Source organism: Ruditapes philippinarum, unplaced genomic scaffold (assembly GCF_026571515.1).
Source record: "Ruditapes philippinarum isolate M1 unplaced genomic scaffold, ASM2657151v2 ctg5649_1_1_1_1, whole genome shotgun sequence".
Taxonomy (NCBI): Eukaryota; Metazoa; Mollusca; class Bivalvia; order Venerida; family Veneridae; genus Ruditapes; species Ruditapes philippinarum.
Window position 1 is genome coordinate 13,019 of NW_026853286.1, and position 23,838 is coordinate 36,856.

The following is a 23,838-nucleotide window of genomic DNA, read 5'->3' on the forward strand; positions in this document are numbered from 1 at the left end:
AAAATTGCATAAGTAGTATAAGAGGGGTAGTCCAGAAAATTTTTAAAAATTAAAATCTATAAATGTACATTTCTCTAACAATAACTATTAAATCGAAAAATATTGATGAGATGCACATCTAGACTAAGTATTGATCATCCCTGTAAAGTTTTGATAAAAATGCACTAGTAGTTTCTGAAGAGTAGTCCAAACAAGTAAAAACTAAAACACCTTCATATGCCAAAAATGGAAAACCTGTGTTATATGTGCAAGTACATGAGCCTCTTATAAATCCTGTAACATTTCAATGAAAATGCATTAGGAGTATTCAAGACAAACGTTATTAAGACATATATATTCAATGGCCATTATAAACTCTGCCAAAATCATTCAAGCCACAAACCTGTGGTATATGCGCAAATACTTGAGCTACCAATCAATCCTGTAAAGTTTCAATGAAATGGCATTAGTAGTATAAGAGGAGGAGTCCAGGCAAACTTTGTAAATAAAAAATAATTTAAGGGCCATAATTCTGACAAAAATCATTGAACTAAAAGCAGCTGATAATATGCACAACTAGACTTGGTACTGACCATTCCTATAAATTTTGGATAAAAGTGCATAAGTAGTTTCCAAGAAGTAATTCGGAAAGATTCTGTGCAGTAGGCAACATGCAGAAAAACACCTTTTTTATTCAAGGGTCCTAACTCCACCAAAAATCATTCAACCACCAAAAATCATTCAACTAGAAAATCTGTGTAATATGCGCAAGTACTTGAGCCACAGATCAATCCATCCTGTAACGTTTTATTGAAATTGCTTCAGCAGTATGGACAAATATTCAAAATAAAATTCATTAAAGGTATATAACATTGACAGAAATCATTGAATGTGAAAATGCCAACGATTGCCAACTACACTTGATACTGATCATTTCTATAAGGTTTGGAAGAAATTGCACCACTAGTTTCTGAAGAGTAGTCTGGACAAGTTTTGTGACGGATTGACAGATGGACAGACAGAAAGATGATGGAGAAATGATCCCTCTATGTGGCAGCTACTCTGTACACAAAAATAGTGCTCTATCAAATTTGTAGAAATGTCATGTGAACAAATAAAACAATGAACAAAGCACTCAATAACTAAAAATCTAAATAATCAGTATAGCAGTAACAAGATACAAATTTGATGCGAACAAAAAATGTCGAACAACACATATGCCCCCCTTTTTAGCCCTTGATTCGCATTATTTGTAATTTTGTTATAGAAGCTTGCTATAATGGGTACATGGAAGTGTTTAATTATGGAAACAAGAGAAATAATGAAGACTTTGTGATAAATAGTTTTCAAGATAATGAGGCATTTATGGCCCCTGTGACCTAGACCTTTGACCTAGTGACTCCAAAATCAATAGGGGTCATCTATTAGGTATGACCAATCAGTATGTGAAATATGAAGACCCTGCATTGAATAGTAACCAAGATAATGAGCAGAAACCATTCTCACATTGAGGTCCCTGTGATCCTGACCTTTTAACCTAATGAACCCAAAATCAATAGGAGTAATCTACTAGTAATGACCAATCAATAAGTGAAATATGGTGACTTTGTGATGAATACTTTTCAAGATACTCAGTGGTAACCATTTTGACATTTTAGGCCCCTTTGACCTTTTCCTTTGACCTAGTGACCCCAAAATCTATAGGGGTCATCAACTAGTTATGACCAATCACTATGTGAAATATGAAGAGTTTGTGATAAATACTTTTCAAGATAATCAGCAGAAACCATGTGGTCTACCGACGGACAGACCGACTGACATTAGCAAAACAATATATCCTGGGGCATAAAAACAGGACGGGAAACAGACAAAATTTTAATTCAGGCCTAGGTGAAAGATGATCAAGCAAGCTTTCACTGATTAAGACTTTGTTGACCTTTCTCAAAGTCAAAAGCAAGTAATCTACTAGCCATGACCAACCTCTACACTAAATCTTAAGCTTTAACATTATCTTTTATAGATGAAAAAGGCCAATTTAAACTAATGACATACAAATTAAGTAAATAGGCTTCATCTACTGATCATAATAAATATTCTTGCCAATTCACATAAACCCAATACTGGTCCATCCAAGGTGCATTCTTTCCAAATATGAGCAAGAGCGGGTCAAACTGGACGTTGATCCCCGAATAGGTTTTGGACATGGAAAATAATACCTCTTATAGTTTCAGAGTTATGCCCTTGACAATCATGTTCAAAGTGTAAAAATGAACAAATGGCAATAACTAAAATATTAGACAATGCAGAGCTACTGTTTTTTGCACTCCATTTCTACTCAATACTAGAACTATGCGAGTCGGATGTGTCACCTTGTGAACTTTAAGTACTTTCTTCTTAAATGTAGGATATTTATAAACACTGCTAAAGGGCAAAAACTAAAAAAAAATAAGAAGTGAAGAGAAACAGTTCTAGTGCACTGCACTTCTTCCAAATGAGATCTTTCATCCTATGAAGATAATCATGTCCATAGCTTTTATAGTTGAAGAGAAATGGCCAAGACAAAATTAAAGTATGAAAATTAACAAAGGGCAATAACTCAAATACCATGGAGTACCGTTTTTGTGCACTACACTTCATCCTGATATGACCTATCATCCTATAAAAAAGCTTTTATAGTTTTGGACAAATGGTCCGGACAAACATAAAGTACAATGTATGAAAATCAAAAAAGGGCAATAACTCAAAAATAAGAAAAACAGAGTGCCAGTTCTTGTGCATTGCACTTCTTTTTAATGAGATCTATCATCCTATGAAGTTGCAAGCCCATAGCTTTTATAAATCATGAGAAAAGGCACAAACAAAAATAAAGTATGAAAATCAAAAAGGGCAATAATTCAAACTAGAACTATCGCTGAATGCGATTCATACCCCCACCAATGTCCTTGACAGAAGACGACTTGGAAAGGTTGTTAAGGGAATAACTTAAGTGACACAAATACATAAAGAGAAATTATCTCTGGTGAAAAAAGACTACTACTTGTACAGGTAATAGTATAAATATATATTATCAAATCATGTTCGAAACAGTTACAAACAAGCAATTATCATAGTATTGCAAGCAATCCATAAGTCCCCTACCGGTAAGAGCCAAAGCAACATTCTGAAGGGCCATTCACTTATGTTTCTATTTTAAGTAAATTTGTTGAAAAAGTTCTTTAAAAGTAATCACAGTGAACAGTTTTTATGTACAGACAGACAGACGGACTGAAGGACACTCTAAAGTTATTTTTTAAACATCCCTGTTATCAAAATATAACATTTTTAAAAACAAAAATTTAAAAAAAAAGGAGATAACGATGTCATACATGATGTGAGTGTAACAAAGAACAACAAGGGTGCCATAGTCACAAAATACGCCCGTTTACGAAAGCTTTTGATCGAGATGGGGGCATTATGGATAAGTGTTATCTAGCAAGCAAGTTTTTATTCTTGGCACTGTGTTGTTAAATGAACCTTAAAACAAATCAGTAGGGAAGATATGCACAGGATGTGTGACCTTGACCTTGGTCGCAGGGACCTGAATTTTATGCACGGCACTCAGCCTCACAATGATGAACATTTGTGCCAAATTATATTGAAATCCCTCTATGCATGTAGAAGTTTTGCTCCAGACAAGCGTTTTTCTATGAGCTCTAACTGTGACCTTCACCTTTGACCTAGAGACTTGGTTCATGTGCAGGGCACTACGTCTCATGGTGGTGAACAATTCTATAAAGTAACATTAAAATTCCTCCATGCATGTAGAAAATATGCTCCGGACAACATCTGGATATTTAATCATATCCAGTGACCTTGACCTTGCAAATATTAACCTAAATTGAATGTGTCACACCTGTAGTCATGATAGTTACCATTTGTGCTACAATCCGTCAATAAATGATGACTAAATGGTCCCTATACACATCTTCAAATTTTTATCTGAACTTTGACCTCTATGTGTAACCTTGACTTGGTCGCAGGGATCTGAATTTTGCGTGCAACACTCAGCCTCACAATGGTGAACATTTGTGCCAAGTTATATTGAAATCCCCCTATGAATGTAGAAGTTTTGCTCCGGACAAGCGTTTTTCAATGAGCTCTAAGTGTGACCTTGACCTTTGACCTGGAGACCTGGATCATGCATGGAGAAATACATATCATGGTGGTGAACATTTCCATAAAGTATTATAAAAATTCTTCCATACATGTAGGAGATATGCTCCAGACAAAATCTGGATATTTCACCATCTTTAGTGACCTTGACCTTGCATATATTGACCTAAAGTACATGCCGTAGTCATGATAATGACCATTTGTGTTACAATCCCTCAATAAATGATGATTAAATCGTCCCTATACATATCTTCATATTTTTATCTAAACTTTGACCTCTATGTGTGACCTTGACCTTGGCTGCAGGGACCTGAATTTTGTGCGCGACACTCCGCCTCACAATGGTGAACATTTGTGCCAAGTTATATTGAAATCCCTCTATGCATGTGGAAGTTTTGCTCCGGACAAGCGTTTTTCAATGAGCTCTAAGTGTGACCTTGACCTTTGACCTAGAGACCTAGTTCATGTGCGTGACATGGCTTCTCATAATGGTGAACATTTCTATGAAATTTCATTAAAATCCCTCCATGCGTGTAGGCGATATGCTCCGGACAAAATCTGGATATTTCATCATCTTTAGTGACCTTGACCTTGTATATATTGACCTAAATTATATGCATCACAGCCATAGTCTTGATAATGACCATTTGTGTTACAATCCCTCAATAAATGATGACTAAATGGTCCATATACACATCTTCATATTTTTATCTGAACTTTGACCTCTATGTGTGACCTTGACCTTGGCCACAAGGACCTGAATCTTGTGCGCGACACTCCGCCTCACAATGGTGAACATTTGTGCCAAGTAATATTGAAATCCCTCTATACATGTGGAAGTTTTGCTCCAGACAAGCATTTTTCAATGAGCTCTAAGTGTGACCTTGACCTTTGACCTAGAGACCTGGTTCATGTGCGCAACACTGCTCCTCATAGTGGTGAACATTTCTATGAAGTTTCATTAAAATCCCTCCATACATGTAGGAGATATGCTCCGGACAAAATTGGACACCGCCCGCCCGCCCGCCAGGGGCGTTCCCATAATACGTCCCGTTTTTCAAACGGGCGTATAATTAGTAATGAAGGTATGAATATTGAATGTTTATTTTGAATTTGAAGTAAATGAAAGTTAAAAGAACGAATAGGAAAAATTAAAAGTTTAAGGAGGAGATAATTCTGGAAATATGGATGCTAGATTTATAAACCTTGTCATATTATTATGATGTGGGAGTTTGAAGAAAATCCTATCATGATTGTAGAAGTTGGAGTAAAAATTACCAATTTCTCAAAAAAAAGTTCAAAAGGGGCATTATAAATTCTGGAAATAGTCTTGCTAGAGTATTGAACACTCACAAATGTTGAGTGATAATAAGAAACATTTATATGAAGTAGATATGTTCAGAAAAAAAAGAAGTTATTAAAAAAAATAATGCTTTTTTCATGAAAATTTTAAGTTCAAGGGAGGTAATTCTGATAAATTTTGTGCCAGAGTTGTAAACTTTGTCACATATGATGCGGTTGATGACTAGCAACTTATATTTAAAGTTTGAAGAAAATACCTTAAGAAATAAAGAACTTATAGTGAAAAAACTTAAAAACTAGAATCAGAAATCTTGATATTCAGTCTATTTGTTGCCATAGCAACCAGAATTTTCAATACAGGAAGATAAGAAAAGAATGTGCATAATTTCCATACTGCCATCTACCCATATGTCAAGTTTCATAAAAATATTTTCAGTACTTTTTGCGTTATCGCTGGATCCAGGTTATGTGTAAAATTTGCCATATTTTCAGTCTATTTGTTGCCATAGCAACCAGAATTTTCAGCATAGGAAAAAAAGAAAAAGATGTGCATACTCTCCATACTACCATCTATCCATGTATCAAGTTTCATAAAAATATTTTCAGTACTTTTTGCGTTATCGCGGGATCCAGTTTTGTGGACGGACGGACTGACAGACGGACGGACCGACTGACGGACGGACAGACGGACGGAGGGTAAACCTAAAGTCCCCTCCGGTAATACTGGTAATTTTTGTGCTATAGTTGTAAACCTTGTCACATATGATGTGGTTGATGACCAGAAACTTATATTTAAAGTTTGAAGTAAACACCTTAAGAAATAAAGAACTTATAGTGAAAAGGCTGAAAAATTTAAATCAGAAATCTTAAAATTCAGGCTATTTGTTGCCATAGAAACCAGAATTTTCAACATAGGAAGAAAAGAAAAAGATGTGCATAATCTCCAGACTGCCACCTACCCATATTTTAAGTTTCATAAAAATATTTTCAGTACTTTTTAAGTTATCACTGGATCTAGTTTATGTGTTAAATTTGCCATATTTTCAGACTATTTGTTGCCATAGCAACCAGAACTTTCAACGTAGGTAGAAAAAAAAAGACGTGCATAATCTCCATACTGCCATCTATCCATATATCAAGTTTCAAAAAAAATATTTTCAGTACTTTTTGCGTTATCGCGGGATCCATTTTGTGGACGGACGGACTGACGGACTGACAGACAGACGGACAGACGGAGGGTAAACCTAAAGTCCCCTCCGGTTAAACCGGTAGGGGACTAATAAAGGATTTATAGAGTGGATATTGTCTAGTGTTGATTGTATGTAAATCTGAAGACTTAAAAAGGGGCATAACTTTGTCAAAATGCAATACAGGGTAATGAAACTTGACCTGTATATCTTATTTGCGATACCTTATACATTTTTTATGTTTCAAGCAAATACCTGAGTGCTAGTTTCAGAAATATTCAAGTACATGTTAAAATTTAAGAACATTTTCTAAGTCAATTTTTGACCTTCAAGTGTGACCTTGACCTTCAGCCCGCACAAAGGTGACATGGATTCTAAACATAACCTTGTTGAGGTGAACATTTGAGTAAAGTTTGAAGAAAATTCTTCCATTAGTATAGGATTTATAGAGCGGACACGACATATTGTCTAATATTTGATTGTATGTAAATTTAAAGACTTAAAAAGGGGCATAACTTCATATATATTTTAAGTTTCAAGCAAATACCTTTTCTAGATTCAGAAATATTCAAATAGATGTTAAAATATAACAATATTATCTTAGTCAATTTTTTACCTTTAAGTGTGATCTTGACCTTAAGCCGGAAAAAGGTTGACATGGGTTCTGCACATCCCCTTGTTGAGGTGAACATTTGAGCCAAGATTGAAGAAAATCTTTCAATTAGTGTAGGACTTACAATGCGGACAATACATACTGTGAAATATTTGATTGTGTTTGATATTTGACCTTCAATTGAGACCTTGACCTTGAGCTGACACATGGGCAACATGGGTTCTGCACATCCCCTTGTTGACATAAACATTTGAGCCAAGTTTGAAGAAAATCTTTCAGTTGGTATAGGAGTTATAGAGCAGACACAAAAATGGAGAGGGACCGATGGATGGACCGACCGACAGACCGACGCGACAAAGCGAATCCATTATAGCCCCCCCCCCCCACACACACACATTTTGTGGTGGGGGTATAAAAAATAAGAAATGCAGAATACCAGTTCTTGTGTAATGCACTTATTCTTAATGAGATTTTTGCATTCTATGAAGTTTCAAGTCCACAGTTTTTATAGTTGAAGAGAAACGGCCTGGACAAAATTTAAGTATGAAAATAAACCGGCCCTTGTGCACTGCCCTTCAGGTTAATGAAAGAAGCATGCATACCAGGTTTGAAGACAATCCGACATATAGTGACTGAGTTATGCACCTGACAAGCTTTAGGGGAAGCCAACAACGACGCTGACGCCAACAAAAGTAACCCCTATATGTCGCCTTTTCAAGGTAAACCAAAAATCAATTTATCAACTAAATTTCTTGTTGATACCTCTTGTACTTTCAGAGTTATTACCCTGACAAAGATCACATTGTAATATTAAACAAGAGGGCCAAGATAGCCCTAGATCGCTCACCAGATCTATTGAACTCATCCAAGAAATTACCTTGACAAGCATATTCTGACAAAGTTTCATGGCAGGTGAGTAAACAAGAGCTGTCACAGGAGACAGCGAAGCTCAACTAATAAAATACTGGACGCAGTAAGGAGGACAAAACTATGAAAGAAAAATCAATTATGTATAATTATGTATAAAGTTATAGTAAAACAATAACATTTGTTAACATTAATTCCAAGATCAAGGGGAATAATTCTAGAAATAGTCATGCTAGAGTTATGGACCTTGGACAACATTTGTGTAATGATAAGAAATATATATTTGAAGTTTGAAGTAGATACCTTAAAAAGTAAAGAAGTTATTATATTTCTTAAAGAAAATCCTAAGTTCAAAGAGAGATAAATCTGTAAATATTGCTTCAAGAGTTATGAACATTGTCACATAAAATGTATTTGATGATTAGGAATAAGTATTTGAAGTTTGAGGTAGATACCTTTAAAAATAAAAAAGTTATAATAAAAAATAACATTTTTCTAGTAAAAAAATCTAAGTTTATGTGGAGATAATTCTTGCAATATTGGTGCTAGAGTTATGAACCTTGTCACATAAGATGTGGATGATGATAACGTAAATATATTTGAAGTATGAAGTTGATCCCTTTAGAAATAAATAAGTAACAGTAAAAAAAATAATATTTTTTATGGAAAATTCTAAGTTCAAAAGGAGATAAATCTGAAAATATTGGTGCTAGAGTTATGAACCTTGCCACATAAGATGGGGAGGATGATAACGTAAATATTTGAAGTATGAGGTTGATCCCTTAAGAAATAAAGAAGAAACAGTAAGAAATAGCATTTTTTTAGGAAAATTCTAAGTTCAAGGGGAAATAAATCTAAAATTATTGGTGCTAGAGTTATGAACCTTGTCACATAAGATGGGGATGATGATAAGGTACATACATTTGAAGTATGAGGTTGATCCCTTAAGAAATAAAGAAGTAACATTAAACAAGAGTTGTCACAGGAGACAGCAAAGCTTGACTAATAAAATACTGGATGCAGTAAGGAGGACAAACTATGAAAGAAAAATCAATTATGTATAATTATGTATTAAGTTATAGTGAAAAAATAACATTTGTTAACATAAATTCCAAGATCAAGGGGAATAATTCTAAAAATAGTCATGCTAGAGTTATGGACCTTGCCACACAACATTTGTGTAATGATAAGAAATATATATTTGAAGTTTGAAGTAGATACCTTAAAAAATAAAGAAGTTATTCTATTTCTTAAAGAAAATCCTAAGTTCAAAGAGAGATAAATCTGTAAATATTGCTTCAAGAGTTATGAACATTGTCACATAAAATGTAATTGATGATAATGAAAAAGTATTTGAAGTTTGAGGTAGATACCTTTAAAAATAAAGTTAAAATAAAAAATAACATTTTTCTAGTAAATTAATCTAAGTTTATGGGGAGATAATTCTTGCAATATTGGTGCTAGAGTTATGAACCTTGTCACATAAGATGTGTATGATGATAACGTAAATATATTTGAAGTATGAAGTTGATCCCCTTAGAAATAAATAAGTAACAGTAAAAAAATAATATTTTTTATGGAAAATTCTAAGTTCAAAGGGAGATAAATCTGAAAATATTGGTGCTAGAGTTATGAACCTTGCCACATAAGATGGGGAGGATGATAACGTAAATATATTTGAAGTATGAGGTTGATACCTTAAGAAATAAAGAAGAAAAGTAAGAAATAGCATTTTTTGAGGAAAATTCTAAGTTCAAGGGGAAATAAATCTAAAATTATTGGTGCTAGAGTTATGAACCTTGTCACATAAGATGGGGATGATGATAAGGTACATACATTTGAAGTATGAGGTTGATCCCTTAAGAAATAAAGAAGTAACATTAAACAAGAGTTGTCACAGGAGACAGCAAAGCTTGACTAATAAAATACTGGATGCAGTAAGGAGGACAAACTATGAAAGAAAAATCAATTATGTATAATTATGTATTAAGTTATAGTGAAAAAATAACATTTGTTAACATAAATTCCAAGATCAAGGGAATAATTCTAAAAATAGTCATGCTAGAGTTATGGACCTTGCCACACAACATTTGTGTAATGATAAGAAATATATATTTGAAGTTTGAAGTAGATACCTTAAAAAATAAAGAAGTTATTCTATTTCTTAAAGAAAATCCTAAGTTCAAAGAGAGATAAATCTGTAAATATTGCTTCAAGAGTTATGAACATTGTCACATAAAATGTAATTGATGATAATGAAAAAGTATTTGAAGTTTGAGGTAGATACCTTTAAAAATAAAGTTAAAATAAAAAATAACATTTTTCTAGTAAATTAATCTAAGTTTATGGGGAGATAATTCTTGCAATATTGGTGCTAGAGTTATGAACCTTGTCACATAAGATGTGTATGATGATAACGTAAATATATTTGAAGTATGAAGTTGATCCCCTTAGAAATAAATAAGTTAGAGTAAAAAATAATATTTTTTATGGAAAATTCTAAGTTCAAAGGGAGATAAATCTGAAAATATTGGTGCTAGAGTTATGAACCTTGTCACATAAGATGGGGATGATGATAACATAAATATATTTGAAGTATGAGGTTGATACCTTAAGAAATAAAGAAGAAATAGTATTTTTTGAGGAAAATTTTAAGTTCAAGGGGAGATAAATCTGAAAATATTGGTGCTAGAGTTATGAACCTTGTCACATAAGGTGGGGATGATGATAAGGTACATATATTTGAAGTATGAGGTTGATCCCTTAAGAAATAAAGAAGTATCAGTAAAAAATAGTATTTTTTAAGGAAAATTCTAAGTTCAAGGGCAGATAAATCTGAAAATATTTGTGCTAGAGTTATGAACCTTGTCACATAAGATGGGGATGATGATAAGGTACATATATTTGAAGTATGAGGTTGATCCCTTAAGAAATAAAGAAGTAACAGTAAAAAATAGTATTTTTTAAGGAAAATTCTAAGTTCAAGGGGAGATAAATCTGAAAATATTGGTGCTAGAGTTATGAACCTTGTCACATAAGATGTGGTTGATGATAAGGAACATATATTTGAAGTTTGAAGTTGATACCTTAAGAAATGACAAAGTTATAGTGAAAAATATTTTACTGCACCAAAACTTTAATCTAAAATCTGGACGCGGACGCCGACGCCGGGGCGAGTAGGACAGCTCTCCATATACTTCGTATAGTCGAGCTAAAAATAGTATTTTTTAAGGAAAATTCTAAGTTCAAGGGGAGATAAATCTGAAAATATTGGTGCTAGAGTTATGAACCTTGTCACATAAGATGTGGTTGATGATAAGGAACATATATTTGAAGTTTGAAGTTGATACCTTAAGAAATGACAAAGTTATAGTGAAAAATATTTTACTGCACCAAAACTTTAATCTAAAATCTGGACGCGGACGCCGACGCCGGGGCGAGTAGGACAGCTCTCCATATACTTCGTATAGTCAAGCTAAAAATGTGACCACTAGAGTGTAAACAAGGATTTTCCATATAATTATTTGAGCAGTGTGACCTAGTTTTTGACCCCAGGTGACCCATATTCAAACTTGACCTAGAAATCATCAAAACAAACCTGAAAGAACCAATTTCCAGGATATTTAGATCAAAACAGTAGCCACTAGAGTTTTAACAAGATTTTTCTATTTTTAGCTCATGTGACCTAGTTTTTCATCTGAGATGACCCATGTTCGTACTCAACCAAAGAATAAACAAGACAAGCATCCTGACAAAGTCTGATGATGATTGGGTCAATCATTTAACCACTAGAATGTTAACAAGGTTTTTTTTAGTTTTTGCTCCTGTGACCTAGTTTTTCATCCAAGATGACCAATGTTCGAACTCATCCGAGCTATAACCTAGACAAGCATCCTGAAAAAGCTTGATGATGATTGAGGCAAAATGTGTCCGCTAGAGTGTTAACAAACAAATGTGGATGGATGACGGACGACGGACATTTAACTATTTCTAAAGCTCACCCTGAGCTAGCTCAGATGAGCTTTAAAGGGCAACAACTCCAAAATTAGATAAGGCAGAGTAACAGTTCTTTTGCAATGAAATTCTGCTCAACCTACAAAGATTCTAGTTAATACCTTCTGTGGTTTCAGAGTTATGTCTCAGACAAAGTGAATGAATGAACAAAAGGCAATAACTCCAAAATTAAGCAAGGCAGAAATATGGTTCTTTTGCATTGCACTTCTACCAAACGAGAACTATCTACCTGCAATAATTCTTGTTGATATCTCTTATAGTTTGCTTGGGCAAAGTTCACAGAAGTACTTACGAAATGGTTCTTATGTGAGTTTCCTTTGATCGTTTTAGCCATTTTTAATCATACAAGGCCAAAAAAGACACACAAGTAAAACAGAATGAATAGGATCAAAGACAATGTACTATCACTCATTGTTCTCAAAGTCACACAAGTACCTCTGGATTTTTACAGAAAAAGTGACAAATATATGCTTTCCCCTCTGGGAGCATAAAATATCATTAACAAACAAAAGCTGAATAAAGAAATGTTTAGACATCTCACACCTTGATGCACTGAGCCCTAATTCAATCAAAAGGAAAAATACCATGCAGGTTATTTTCCATACCATATGAATAAAAGCTGCATGACCATTGAATGTATCTACCTAACAAATATGGACGATATCATTAAATAAAATAAGGAGAAATTTAAGATAAATGATAAATCCAACTTGCCACAATATTTTAAGCACCATTGACCCCAAAGTCCTTCTAAAGTTAGTACTTAACAATAGAATATGGAAAATATATGTTGATAAATTATTTGAATGGGTGAAAAAGGATGGATGCCACAGTTATACAAGTGCAAGTTTGTAAGGTATGAAGCCACATGTGCAGATAAAACTTATCAATCTTACAGGAATACCTATTTTCAAGGTGCAAAAAATCGAAATAACTAAAGAAATTAGGAAAATATGTTAGTATAACTTTCCAAAATCATGGACTTTGTTGTGGAATGTGATTATGCAAATTTTGGAAGCAATACTTAAGATGATTTTACTTTTAATTGCCATTTAAACCTAACCTAGTACAAATGGACGGACAAATGGTGTTAAACACTTTATGCCCAGTAGTATAACAAATGACTTCAAGAAACAAGAGGGTCCTTGGTCACCTAAGTCATGGGTGTATGCCTGTATTTTAAAGTTTGTGAAGACACACATTCTTTAGTTTCAATTGATCTGGGTAAAATGTTTTCTCAGTTTTACAAAGGTTTCGCCAAGATCTGATCAGGTGACTTAGTTTCTGAACCTATATGACATACATGTAGTTTCAAATCTACACTAGGTCTTGTTGGGATATATATGTGTTGACAAATTTCTTTTGGAATCGGGTAAAAGCGTCGCAAAAAGAGTATGTCACAATATTTTTTGGCCAATGTGTAAAACTGTACACGAATAACAAAAAGAAAGAACATGAAAATATCATGATAAACAAGAAACATGACAATGCTGTGAAAACCAGGTTTTCAATTATCACCATTGACAACTAAATACAAGCAACTTACAAACAAACAGATAATGGACAACAGACAAACGGTGTCACAAAAGCTCATTTTGGCAATCTGTGACAGGTGAGCTAAAAATCAATAAGCCCCCTGGTGGGAACCTTTTTCATCCTAAAGGCATTATTTGAACAATCTTTGAAGACGACCTCTAGATCATTTTACACACCAAATATCAAGGCTGAACACCTTGTGGATTTAGACACGAATTTTTTTTTAAGATTTCCCTATATAGCCTATATAAAACTGAGGAGCCCCTGGCAGGGCCGCTTTTCACTCTAAGGTCATTTTATGAACAATCTTTGTAGAGAACCACTAGATAATGTTACATACCAAATATGAAAGCTTTTGGCCTTGTGGTTTTAGACAAAAAGATTTTTAATATTTTTTTAATCAATAAAAAGACCCTTGACTGGGCCCCTTTTCATCCTAGGGGCATCGGAGGGAGGTAGTCAAGTACTGGTGTAACTCTCCAGGAACGATGGTTAGGAAACTACCCGTCTATATGACTGAAATACTGTTGGGAAAAGGCGTAAAATAAAACAAACAAACAAGTCCAAGGGGCATAATCTGAACAATCTTTGTAGAGGACCACTAGCTCATGTTACATACCAAACATAAAGGCTATACACCTTGTGGATTTTACAAGAAGATTTTTCCCTATATAAATTTATATAATAAAACTGATGAGCCCACTGGCAGGGCCCCTCCCTGGCAGGTCCCCTTTTAATCCTAGGAGCATAATTTGAACAATCAATCTTTGTAGAGGACCACTAGATCATGTAACATACCAAATATCAAGGCTCTATGCCTTGTAGATTTCGACAAGAAGATTTTCCCTAATTAAGTTTATATAAAACTGATGAGCCAGCTGACACAGCCCCTTTTGATCAAAGGGGCATAATTGGAACAATCTTTGTAGAGGACCACTTGAACATGTTACATACAAAATATCAAGGCTCTTTGCCTTGTGGCTTTTAACAAGAACATTTTCCTATGTAAATTTATATAAAACTGAAAGCCCCTTTTGACCCTAGAGTCATTCTCTGAACAATCTCTATAGAGGACCACTAGATGATGTTACATACCATATATCAAAGAGGATTTTGAAAAAAAAAATCAAAAAGACCCCTGGTGGGCCCCTTTTCATTCTATGGGCATAATGTGAACAATCTTTGTAGAGGACCACTTAATCATGTTATATATCAAATAGCAAGGCTCTATTCTATGCCTTGTGGATTTTGACAAGAAGATCTTCCCTATATAATTTATATAAACTGAAGACACCCCCCCCCCCCCTGGCAGTGCCCCTTTGATCCTTTGGGCATAATTCAAACAATTTTTGAAGTGGACCACTAGATCATGTAACATACCAAATATCAAAGCTCCACACCTTGTGGATTTTAAGATTTAGTTTAAAAAAAAAACTCTTTATATTGGCAAGCAGAGTTCTTCAAGGAATTTATTTTGTTTTATAAGCTTTGGTAGAGGTTCATGCAAGGAACACACCTGTCAAGTTTCATTAAATTTGGCCAAGCAGTATGGAGAAGTCATTTGAATGAAAAAGTTAACACACAAACAGACAGACTGACGGACAACAGACTACAGACAGCACAATGTCACAAAAGCCAACCTTATCACTTTGTGTCAGATCAGCTAAAAAATATTTAATGTAATATAAACATACATTGTACATGATCAATATAATACTGACCTTCAAAATCATTCAGTTCTTTTGCAAGAAAGGACAGTCCAATTTGTGGGTCTACCAATGCATTCTTCAAATTGTCTATCCAGTCTGGTCTTTTAATAAGACGGTCAAACAGAATACCGGCAGCATGTATGGCTCCCCACTGAATTTGCTGTGCTTTCACAACTTCCTGTCAGATCACACAATAAAAAAATAGGAAAGTAACAAAAAAATAATAAATAAAAAAACAATTGCACCGCATGTGGTGTTAATATTTGTCTGTTAAAGATTCTAAGTTAAAAAGGGACATCAATCCAAAAATATTGCTTTCAGAATTCTGCCTCATGTTACTGCAGCAAGTGTGCCTGAGGGTCATGATTAATATAATTTTTGTAGAAATCAACAAATTTATGCTACATGCCAAATATCTAAGCTCTGGGCTTATAAGATTTGAATGTGTTTTCTTGCCATTAAGTGACTCGAGAGGTCAATTTTGACCCAAGAGCAATAATGTTAAATATTTTAGCTCTTCAATGGCATTGTAATAAGACTGAAATGTATTTTTCTCATACAAGACTAAATCAACTAAGTGACCCCAATGGTCAACATTGACTTTACGGGCATGATTTATGCTAGTTTTGATGAGGCCAAATAGACAACATTATACATACCAAAAATTTAAACTCATAGGCATTGTAGCTTTAACAAATTAGGGTTTAAATGTGTTTTCCTATATAAAAATATGTTAATTTTTGTAGAAATCTACAAAGTGATGTTACATGCCAAATATCTAAGCTCTGGGCATCATAGTTTCACACAATATGTTTTAGATGTGTTTTTCCTATACCGGTATAATTATCAAAGTCTATATAAATAAAGAGACAAGAGCAAGGCAAATATTGAACCAATGAGCATGATTCATGTCAGTTTTGTAAAGGTCAATAATGCAATGCTACATGCTAAATATCTAAGCTATAGACAATTGCAGTTCACAAAATAAAACTTATAACTGTATTTTCCTATATAAGTCTATATAAATAATGTTATCCCCGGAGAGAAGGGGGGGGGGGGGGCAAATTTTGATCTCAGTTGTGGAGGCTGCTGCAACTGAATGCGGCTTTGATATTCTTCCCCATCCCCCATATTCTTCGGACTTGGCCCCCTTCTGACGTCATGGTTGACATTTTGGAAGCAATGAAGTTGTCATGGAGGCTGTCAATGAGTTCTTTGAGGTCCAACAAAGAGAGTTATATTTTGAAGGGTTAAACAATTTGGAGCACAGGTGGCAAAGTGCATTGATGTAGATGGCGATAATATTGCAAAGTAAGACCATAAGTTGGCTTCAGCTGACTACCGGAAATACATTGGGCCGAGAACTTGTTGATCAATTCTTGTTTATGCAAAAAAAAATTTCAGGTGTATAAAAAGGCAAACATGCAACAACAGGCCAAATCTATTTCACAAAAGCTGGCACATTAAGGTGATAAAAAATTTATGTTGAGTAAAATACAAACCTTATCAACATCTTCAAGGCATGACAGAAAATCTGCAAGAAGAGACGGGTTATCCACATTGTTGATGAATTCTGGTCTAAACTTATTTGTTGCACGGTTAATGAAATCATCTGCCAATGTTTTCGGCTCACTTTCTGGTGGCATGGTTGAATTTTCTTCAATAACAGGTCTGTTGTTGTTTTATCTGATTTAAAAAAAAAATACATTCTGAAATGGATTTACATTGATTTTAAACTAGATCTTTGTTGGAAAAAAAAAAAAACAAGAATAAATGTTTTTTGTTTTTTTTGTTTTTTTTTTTCAAAGTGTAAATTGATATATTATAATTATATCAATGTCAGCACAAATTAACAAATCATGAAGATACTGGGTCTAAAAGCCCTTAGCGAATGAGTATATAAATAATATAACATTTAACAACTGTCACTGTCACAGACATTTAAAGGAGAAATAAGCTTTAACAACAAAAAAATATCTAATTTCTTTTCATAATCTTAATCAGAGTGTCTATTCTAGGATTCGTAAAAAAAAGTGGGGATTTTTATCGAAAAGTGAGAATTTATGTACATTAAATGATCTTATTTCCTTCTATCTCTTTATAAAATTTTACCCCTGCCTCTGAAAAAATGGGAGGGGGGCCTCAAAAAAATAGTGAACCCCCCCATCCCCCCTCCTAGAATGGACACTGCTTAATATAGTTGATAAAGTTAATTCTCAAGAGAGTTGTAACATAATTAAAATGTCTCTGTTATTTAACCCTTTCCCCCATGAGCATATTGTGAAAAATGGCCGTTTTCACTGAAAAGCCTCCTGTTACAAGTTCAAACTGCTATGAAACTATGAAAAATGCTTCAATACTAATCAAACTTGGCACAAATGTTCACTGGACCATTGCTCTTGTAACGACATGCTCAGTCTTAAATTTTCTGTTACCATGGCAACGAGGGGACATCTCAAAATTGCCAAAAATCACTATTTTGCCTCGATTTTTTCCATCAAAATTTATTTTAAAGTGCTGCCAACTGCTCAAGGGATTGAGATAGAGTCAAAGGCTTTACAGCGTTGGTTAAACGTTACATTATGATCGAATCTGGGGTCATTTTAGCCTCTCACAAGTCCAAAATTTTTTTTGGTGATGAGGGGGACTCCGCCCCTTCAAACCCGGGGCCTTTACCAAAAAGGGGGCACATCCCCCTTCTGGGCAACCCCTGATGTATCTTTTGGATGGGGCGGCGCCAAAAAAAGTGCTCAATTTTTTTAGCAACATTTTTCTTCAAACAAAAACTTATGTTTGGGGCCCAAATAGGACATTTTTTCACTATTTGAGGCCTAAAAAAAGGGGAGGGGGTCGAAAGTGCGTTGTTTCACGTACATGTATATATGTGGTAAAGGGTTAAATATACACTATGCTCAAATTTCATATTAGAAATGCAGGGTTTTAATTTTCACAGGATTTTACGAACATGACCCATACCTATCAAAGTGCGAATTTCAGTGCTGTTTAGTAAAAAATTGAGAAAAATTGCACAACTTAAATTTTGTAGTCATTAAATGAATGCAAAGAATAACTGTCTAGAAAGGCATCTGCAAACATTTAAACACTATAACTGTAAAGAGGCCCTTATACCTTCAAAGATATTAGAATCTGTTATTCATTATGATTTTTATTTTCTAACTTTCAATTGGGAACTTTGTCCTTTGAATATGACCAAATATCAGCTTTAAAATAGGGCAAAAAAACACCTGAAATGCTACATAAGTATCTTTGTAAATATAAAATTAACATGTTTGACTTCACACAAAGTAGATATTGTTCTGTTTAAAATTTTACAAACTAAAGGTGGTCACAAAATAAATTTATACTGACATGTTTTTTTAGAAAAGATAAACTTTACTTGACCTTTAAAAAGGGAACACAGCTTCCCATGTATATTCATTTTTTTTATTTAAATAAGACATATTCTGTAATAATTTCAAAGATTTCAATAAATTTCTGAGATTTAAATATTTTATTTTATATAAGGATGAGCATAGAATATCTTTAAAACAAACGTGTATAAATATTGTATGTATCTAAAAAAGAAATAAAATGTTCCAGAACAAAATATTATGCTCTACTCATATTAATTGTTGTATTTTTAGAAGGGTTTCAGCTGTTTAGTTATGAGTTTATTCAAATTTCCAAGTTCTAAGGCATTTCTATAATACATTTACTTAGCATTTTGGAAGTACCCAAGTTGTATAAAATATTCAATGAATAAGTTTGGCAGAAGATATATAGCTTTATACACTAAAAATTTAAATTACACAAATTATCCTAAATGATAATGTGGATGATGATGTAAGAAGCAAAAGATGAAAGTTTGAAGATGTCATTAACAAAATAAAATAGAGTAAAATTAGGGCAGCTTGTGTGACTATTCTCCATGCTTAATAGTACTACATCATCATCAGAGCTCTGATAAGGTACAATGTAGGAATTAAAGTGATATTCTGCCCACCAAAGGATAAATAGTGAGTAAACAGGTGGAAGTCAAAATAAGTTTACATTTTGTCATGATTAATACCTTTTCATTTAATAATTTACTTTGCATAAACAATACATAATGCAAGGATCCAAGCAAAATTTCTGTAAATATCCATTAGAATTTACCTGTAACCTTCAGATTATAAAAAGAGTTGGACAGTTTTTTTTTTATTCTTTGGCAGATTTAAATTTTATCCTAGCCATTTTTCAATATCAACTGTTTGTTAAACAGTCAATTTTAACAGTCAAACTTTTGAAATATAAAGACAATTCAGCTGAACTTGACTGTAAAAATATGAGCATAATGTCACTTTAACAAAGCAATTTCACATAATAGTCTAGGTATAGTGACCAGGAAATTTGTAAGTTAATAATGGGTGATAAAATTTTGTCAAAATCTAAGTCAGAGTTATGGTTCTTGGAAGTGACCTTTTATAAGAGTCAGTAAGACAAAGTGATGAACTCATTAATTCATACAATAAAATTATCAATAGTTTTTTAAAGATTGATGGTGCATTCAAAACTTTAGTCAGGAATTTTGTACATTCATCAAGGGCCATAAATCACTAAATTCCTTGTTAGAACTAATTGGGCCTTGGACTGTGACCTCCAATTATGATCTTGAAAACATGTACATGTTTGTAAGTTCCAAGTGAAACACTTTTAGCTGTATTGGAAATGATATTGGACTCACAACTTTCAACAGGAGTTTTCACAGTGTCAAAAAAAAGTCAGTCCATGTGATAGTTATGGGCCTTCAATCGAAAGATTTCTATAATGACTCTGAAGATGTCACGTGTATACTAAGTTTAAAGTGAATACCTTCAGTAGTTTTAAATACTGATGTTTTACACAAAACTTTGACCAGAATTTTCCTTAGCTCACAAAGGGCCATAAGTCAAAATCTGTGCTAGACTTATAGGCCTTGGACTATAACCCACAATTTTGATTTTATAGATTAGACATGTGTTAAGTCACAAGCGAATAGAAAAGTTGTCACATTATCCTTATATACTCAGGACAGCTTAAACTTCTTATTACTGTTTTATATGAAATTCAATTTTCACAGGTAAGTAATTCTTGAATTATTGGTAAGTACTTTTTGAATTATTAGTGCTAAAGTCTTGAGTTATGGACCCTGTCATGTGTTCATATTTGATGTAGTTATTCAGTGATCCCTTTAATGAGATACATTACAACATACAGGTAATAACAATTCGGAACCATTTGGTACAGTGTTGGACTGTGAATCTGGCCACCATGGTATTGAATCCAAATGGTGCTGGTCACTTCTTCAAGAATTTATCATGAAACTAATAATGGCAAACTGCTTGACAGCCAGTTGAGTTCCCTTGAACAAAGAGGTGCCTGAACTTTGCTCTGGTCAATTTAATGTGACTTCCTGTCATGATATGCAGGGTAAACTACCAACACCACCACTACAATTGCCACACAAACTATTTCATCAACAGTTTTTAAAAAAAAATATATGGTCATGGTGGAGATGTTGACTCTCTAAATGTAAATTTACATATTTGATTCTGATGATGAATAGGAACAAAAATGTATCCTGATTTGTATCGGAGGAATTTCTTACATTTACTTTGAGAGAAAAATGGATACATCCTATAGATCTAGATACATGTAGTGTTTAGCCATGGAAAGTAATATTTAATTTGATGATCAAGTTCAAACCATATAAGTGTTTGGTGCGTTGTTTGGACACTAACCCCCCCCCCCACCCCCTTACCCACTTTACAACCCTCCTACCTCTAGTCTAAAAAAATATTAGAATAGTTTTATGAGTTTTCAATACAGAACACCTCTCAATACCATGTAAACTGCAGTATTTTTTTTTATTTGAAACATGTTTTTAATATTGGTATATGCTTTTGATTCAGTTTATTTCAACCCCCCCCCCCAAAATGATACAATGATACAAATATATTTACTGCATATATATGTATCCATTTTTTATTTTTAGTTGGAAATGAAGGAAATTGAATTAAAGGCATACCAAATATTAAAACATGTTTCAAATGAGAAAATACTGCAGTTGAGGTAGGAGAGTTGTAGAGTGGGTGGGGTGGCGGGGGGTATATCTAGTGACCAATCGAAACGAATTACAGTCAACCCGGCCCCAAGTCAGCCCGGCCCCAAATTGGTCAACCCGGCCCCAAACCAATTTTATTTCTGGTCAACCCGGCCCCATTTTTTTTATATTTATTTTGCTTTAAAATGTAAACACTGATCAAGTAATAAGATAAAAATTAACAACAAAAACAAAAGTTTAATGATGATATCTTTTATCATTTATTTTATATAAAAACTATCAATATCAAATATCAATATCAACAAAAAAGCAACTTGTATATTATATAGTTCAACAATGTTCCTGACACACCCCTACAATGTTCATCACATATAAACACTTCACTCGTCGTCTTCCTCTGCCTCGCGTCTACCTAGTATCGGCCTGTACATGGTGGACACAAGCTTCAACAGGGCGGTTGCGGATAGCTCTTTCGATCGATATCTGTGAAAACAAAACAAAAAGTTATAGATAGTTATCAGTGTAACTAGTTTAAATTGGTACTAAACGATAAATTATTAATGTTTCTTTCAAATATTAGCAAAAAAATGGTACATGACTCAAGTTAATTTCTTTAATTATTGTTCGAACCTTCAAATTACCATTTTTATTAAATTCAGAAATGAAATTGTCGTATTATCTCATACAAAAAATAAGTATTACCTATCCCAGGCACTGAAGATTTTCGACTGCATTGAGCGGTACGTTGCTCTCTGCAGTCTTCGTAGCTTCATTTCCGATACTAGGCGTATCTGGGCCTCAACCTCAAGTGCCTCTTTGTGCAGTAATCTCACCAAAGTGTAGAAAGGAGGAGATAATTTAATAAGTATATTCCAATACTTTTTTCCAAATAAATATTCTTTGAAAATAAGTTAATAAAAAACGAAACAAATATTAATTATAATAATGAACGTATTCAATAAAAACATTCAAATGAATTGAAAAAATATTGTTGGAAACTATATCTATACAAACCTTTTAACTCGAAATTCTATGCATTTCTTCCTAATTATCGCATTAACACTCACGAAACCATCTTTAATTTACATCGAATAAAGACATGAAAGATACTACCAACTTATAGTTATACCTTTTTTGTTAATTGATTGCTTTAAACTGTTTGATTATCACATCTGAATTAATGTTGATGTACATATAATTGTTGATGTTATAAATTATAATAATTCATCAATATTGCGTATAAAAGACTTAATCGGCGCAATTAAATTTACCGACACGTTTTGTTACTATTGTTCTATAGTTAATAATCTTCAATTAATAATAAATCATTTTTATTCCATCATACAACAAAATGACTTAAAAAGTTTTCTTTGAAAAATATATATTTTGGGGCCGGAATGACCAATTTTGGGGCCGCACTGACCAATTTTGGGGCCGGGTTGACCAAATAAAAATACCGTGGGGCCGGATTGACCAATTTTGGGGCCGGATTGACCAATTATGGGGCCGGATTGACTTAGGGCCGGGTTGACTTGGGGCCGGGTTGACTTGTACCGATCGAAACGCCGAACACCTATGGTTCACACATAGATTTACACATAATATTAAATCATTTACAAGCAATGTGGCGTCAGATAAGATTAAACTTGGCTTAATTCCAGATGGATCCATCGTGTTAATTAATTTCGTGACATGCTACTTTCGGTTTCAAATTGGGTATTAAAGAGACTTTTAACAGTTAAAATATCATGGAGCTAAATGCAAAAGAAGTTTCTGAATAACGTGAGCTTAAAACCTCATCGTTTATAAATCTACTGCATGTCAATTTGTTGAAGGAGAGGTCGCAACACGGTTTTATTAAGCTACGCGCCAGATATGACTAAGTACTACGTACTGTACTAGTAGATAGTATAACTGTAAAAAGTCATGTAAAACTAATTAAAACTACATCTAGATATATACATTAATTCTTAAGGTTTTCTACAACAAGTTAACATAACTTTGTACGTAATGTATAACATAATTTTTACCTATTAATTACATTCTTTTAAGATTTCCAACCTGGTTTTTCCAAACGAATTGGCTATATCTTAACACTTCAGTGAACACAATGGCACAGTCTAAACGCTCACAATAATTATAGAGAAAGAGCGAAACACGGACGATATAAATAACAGATGGTTTATTCGGCGATGGTAGCTTGATAATAATTGGATATAATGACACGTGTTTTAATTAACAATTAAAATACGTAATAATGGATATCTGATAAATTTAGTTAATAGTGCTTTGAAGGAATTTAAAAAAAAGATTGAATTTTATGTCACTTTTACGTTAAATATTTTATTACCCTTCCAGATTTTTTCCGCCTTTTTGATTGGATATTGATCACCCGAA

At 33.6% G+C, this 23,838-nt stretch overlaps 1 protein-coding gene across 1 annotated transcript in view; it reads right to left on the reverse strand.

The window, feature by feature from the left end:
• Positions 1–23,543, reverse strand: part of LOC132736395 (uncharacterized) — a 28,580-nt gene extending 5,037 nt beyond the window's left edge. The window contains exons 1-3 of the mRNA XM_060723521.1: positions 23,472–23,543; positions 16,862–17,045; positions 15,372–15,537 (exon numbers count right to left, since the gene is read on the reverse strand). Coding sequence (XP_060579504.1) covers positions 15,372–15,537; positions 16,862–17,005 — 310 coding nt within the window. The 5' untranslated portion in view covers positions 17,006–17,045; positions 23,472–23,543. The remainder of the gene's footprint in view (positions 1–15,371; positions 15,538–16,861; positions 17,046–23,471) is intronic.
• Positions 23,544–23,838: the final 295 nt, after the last annotated feature.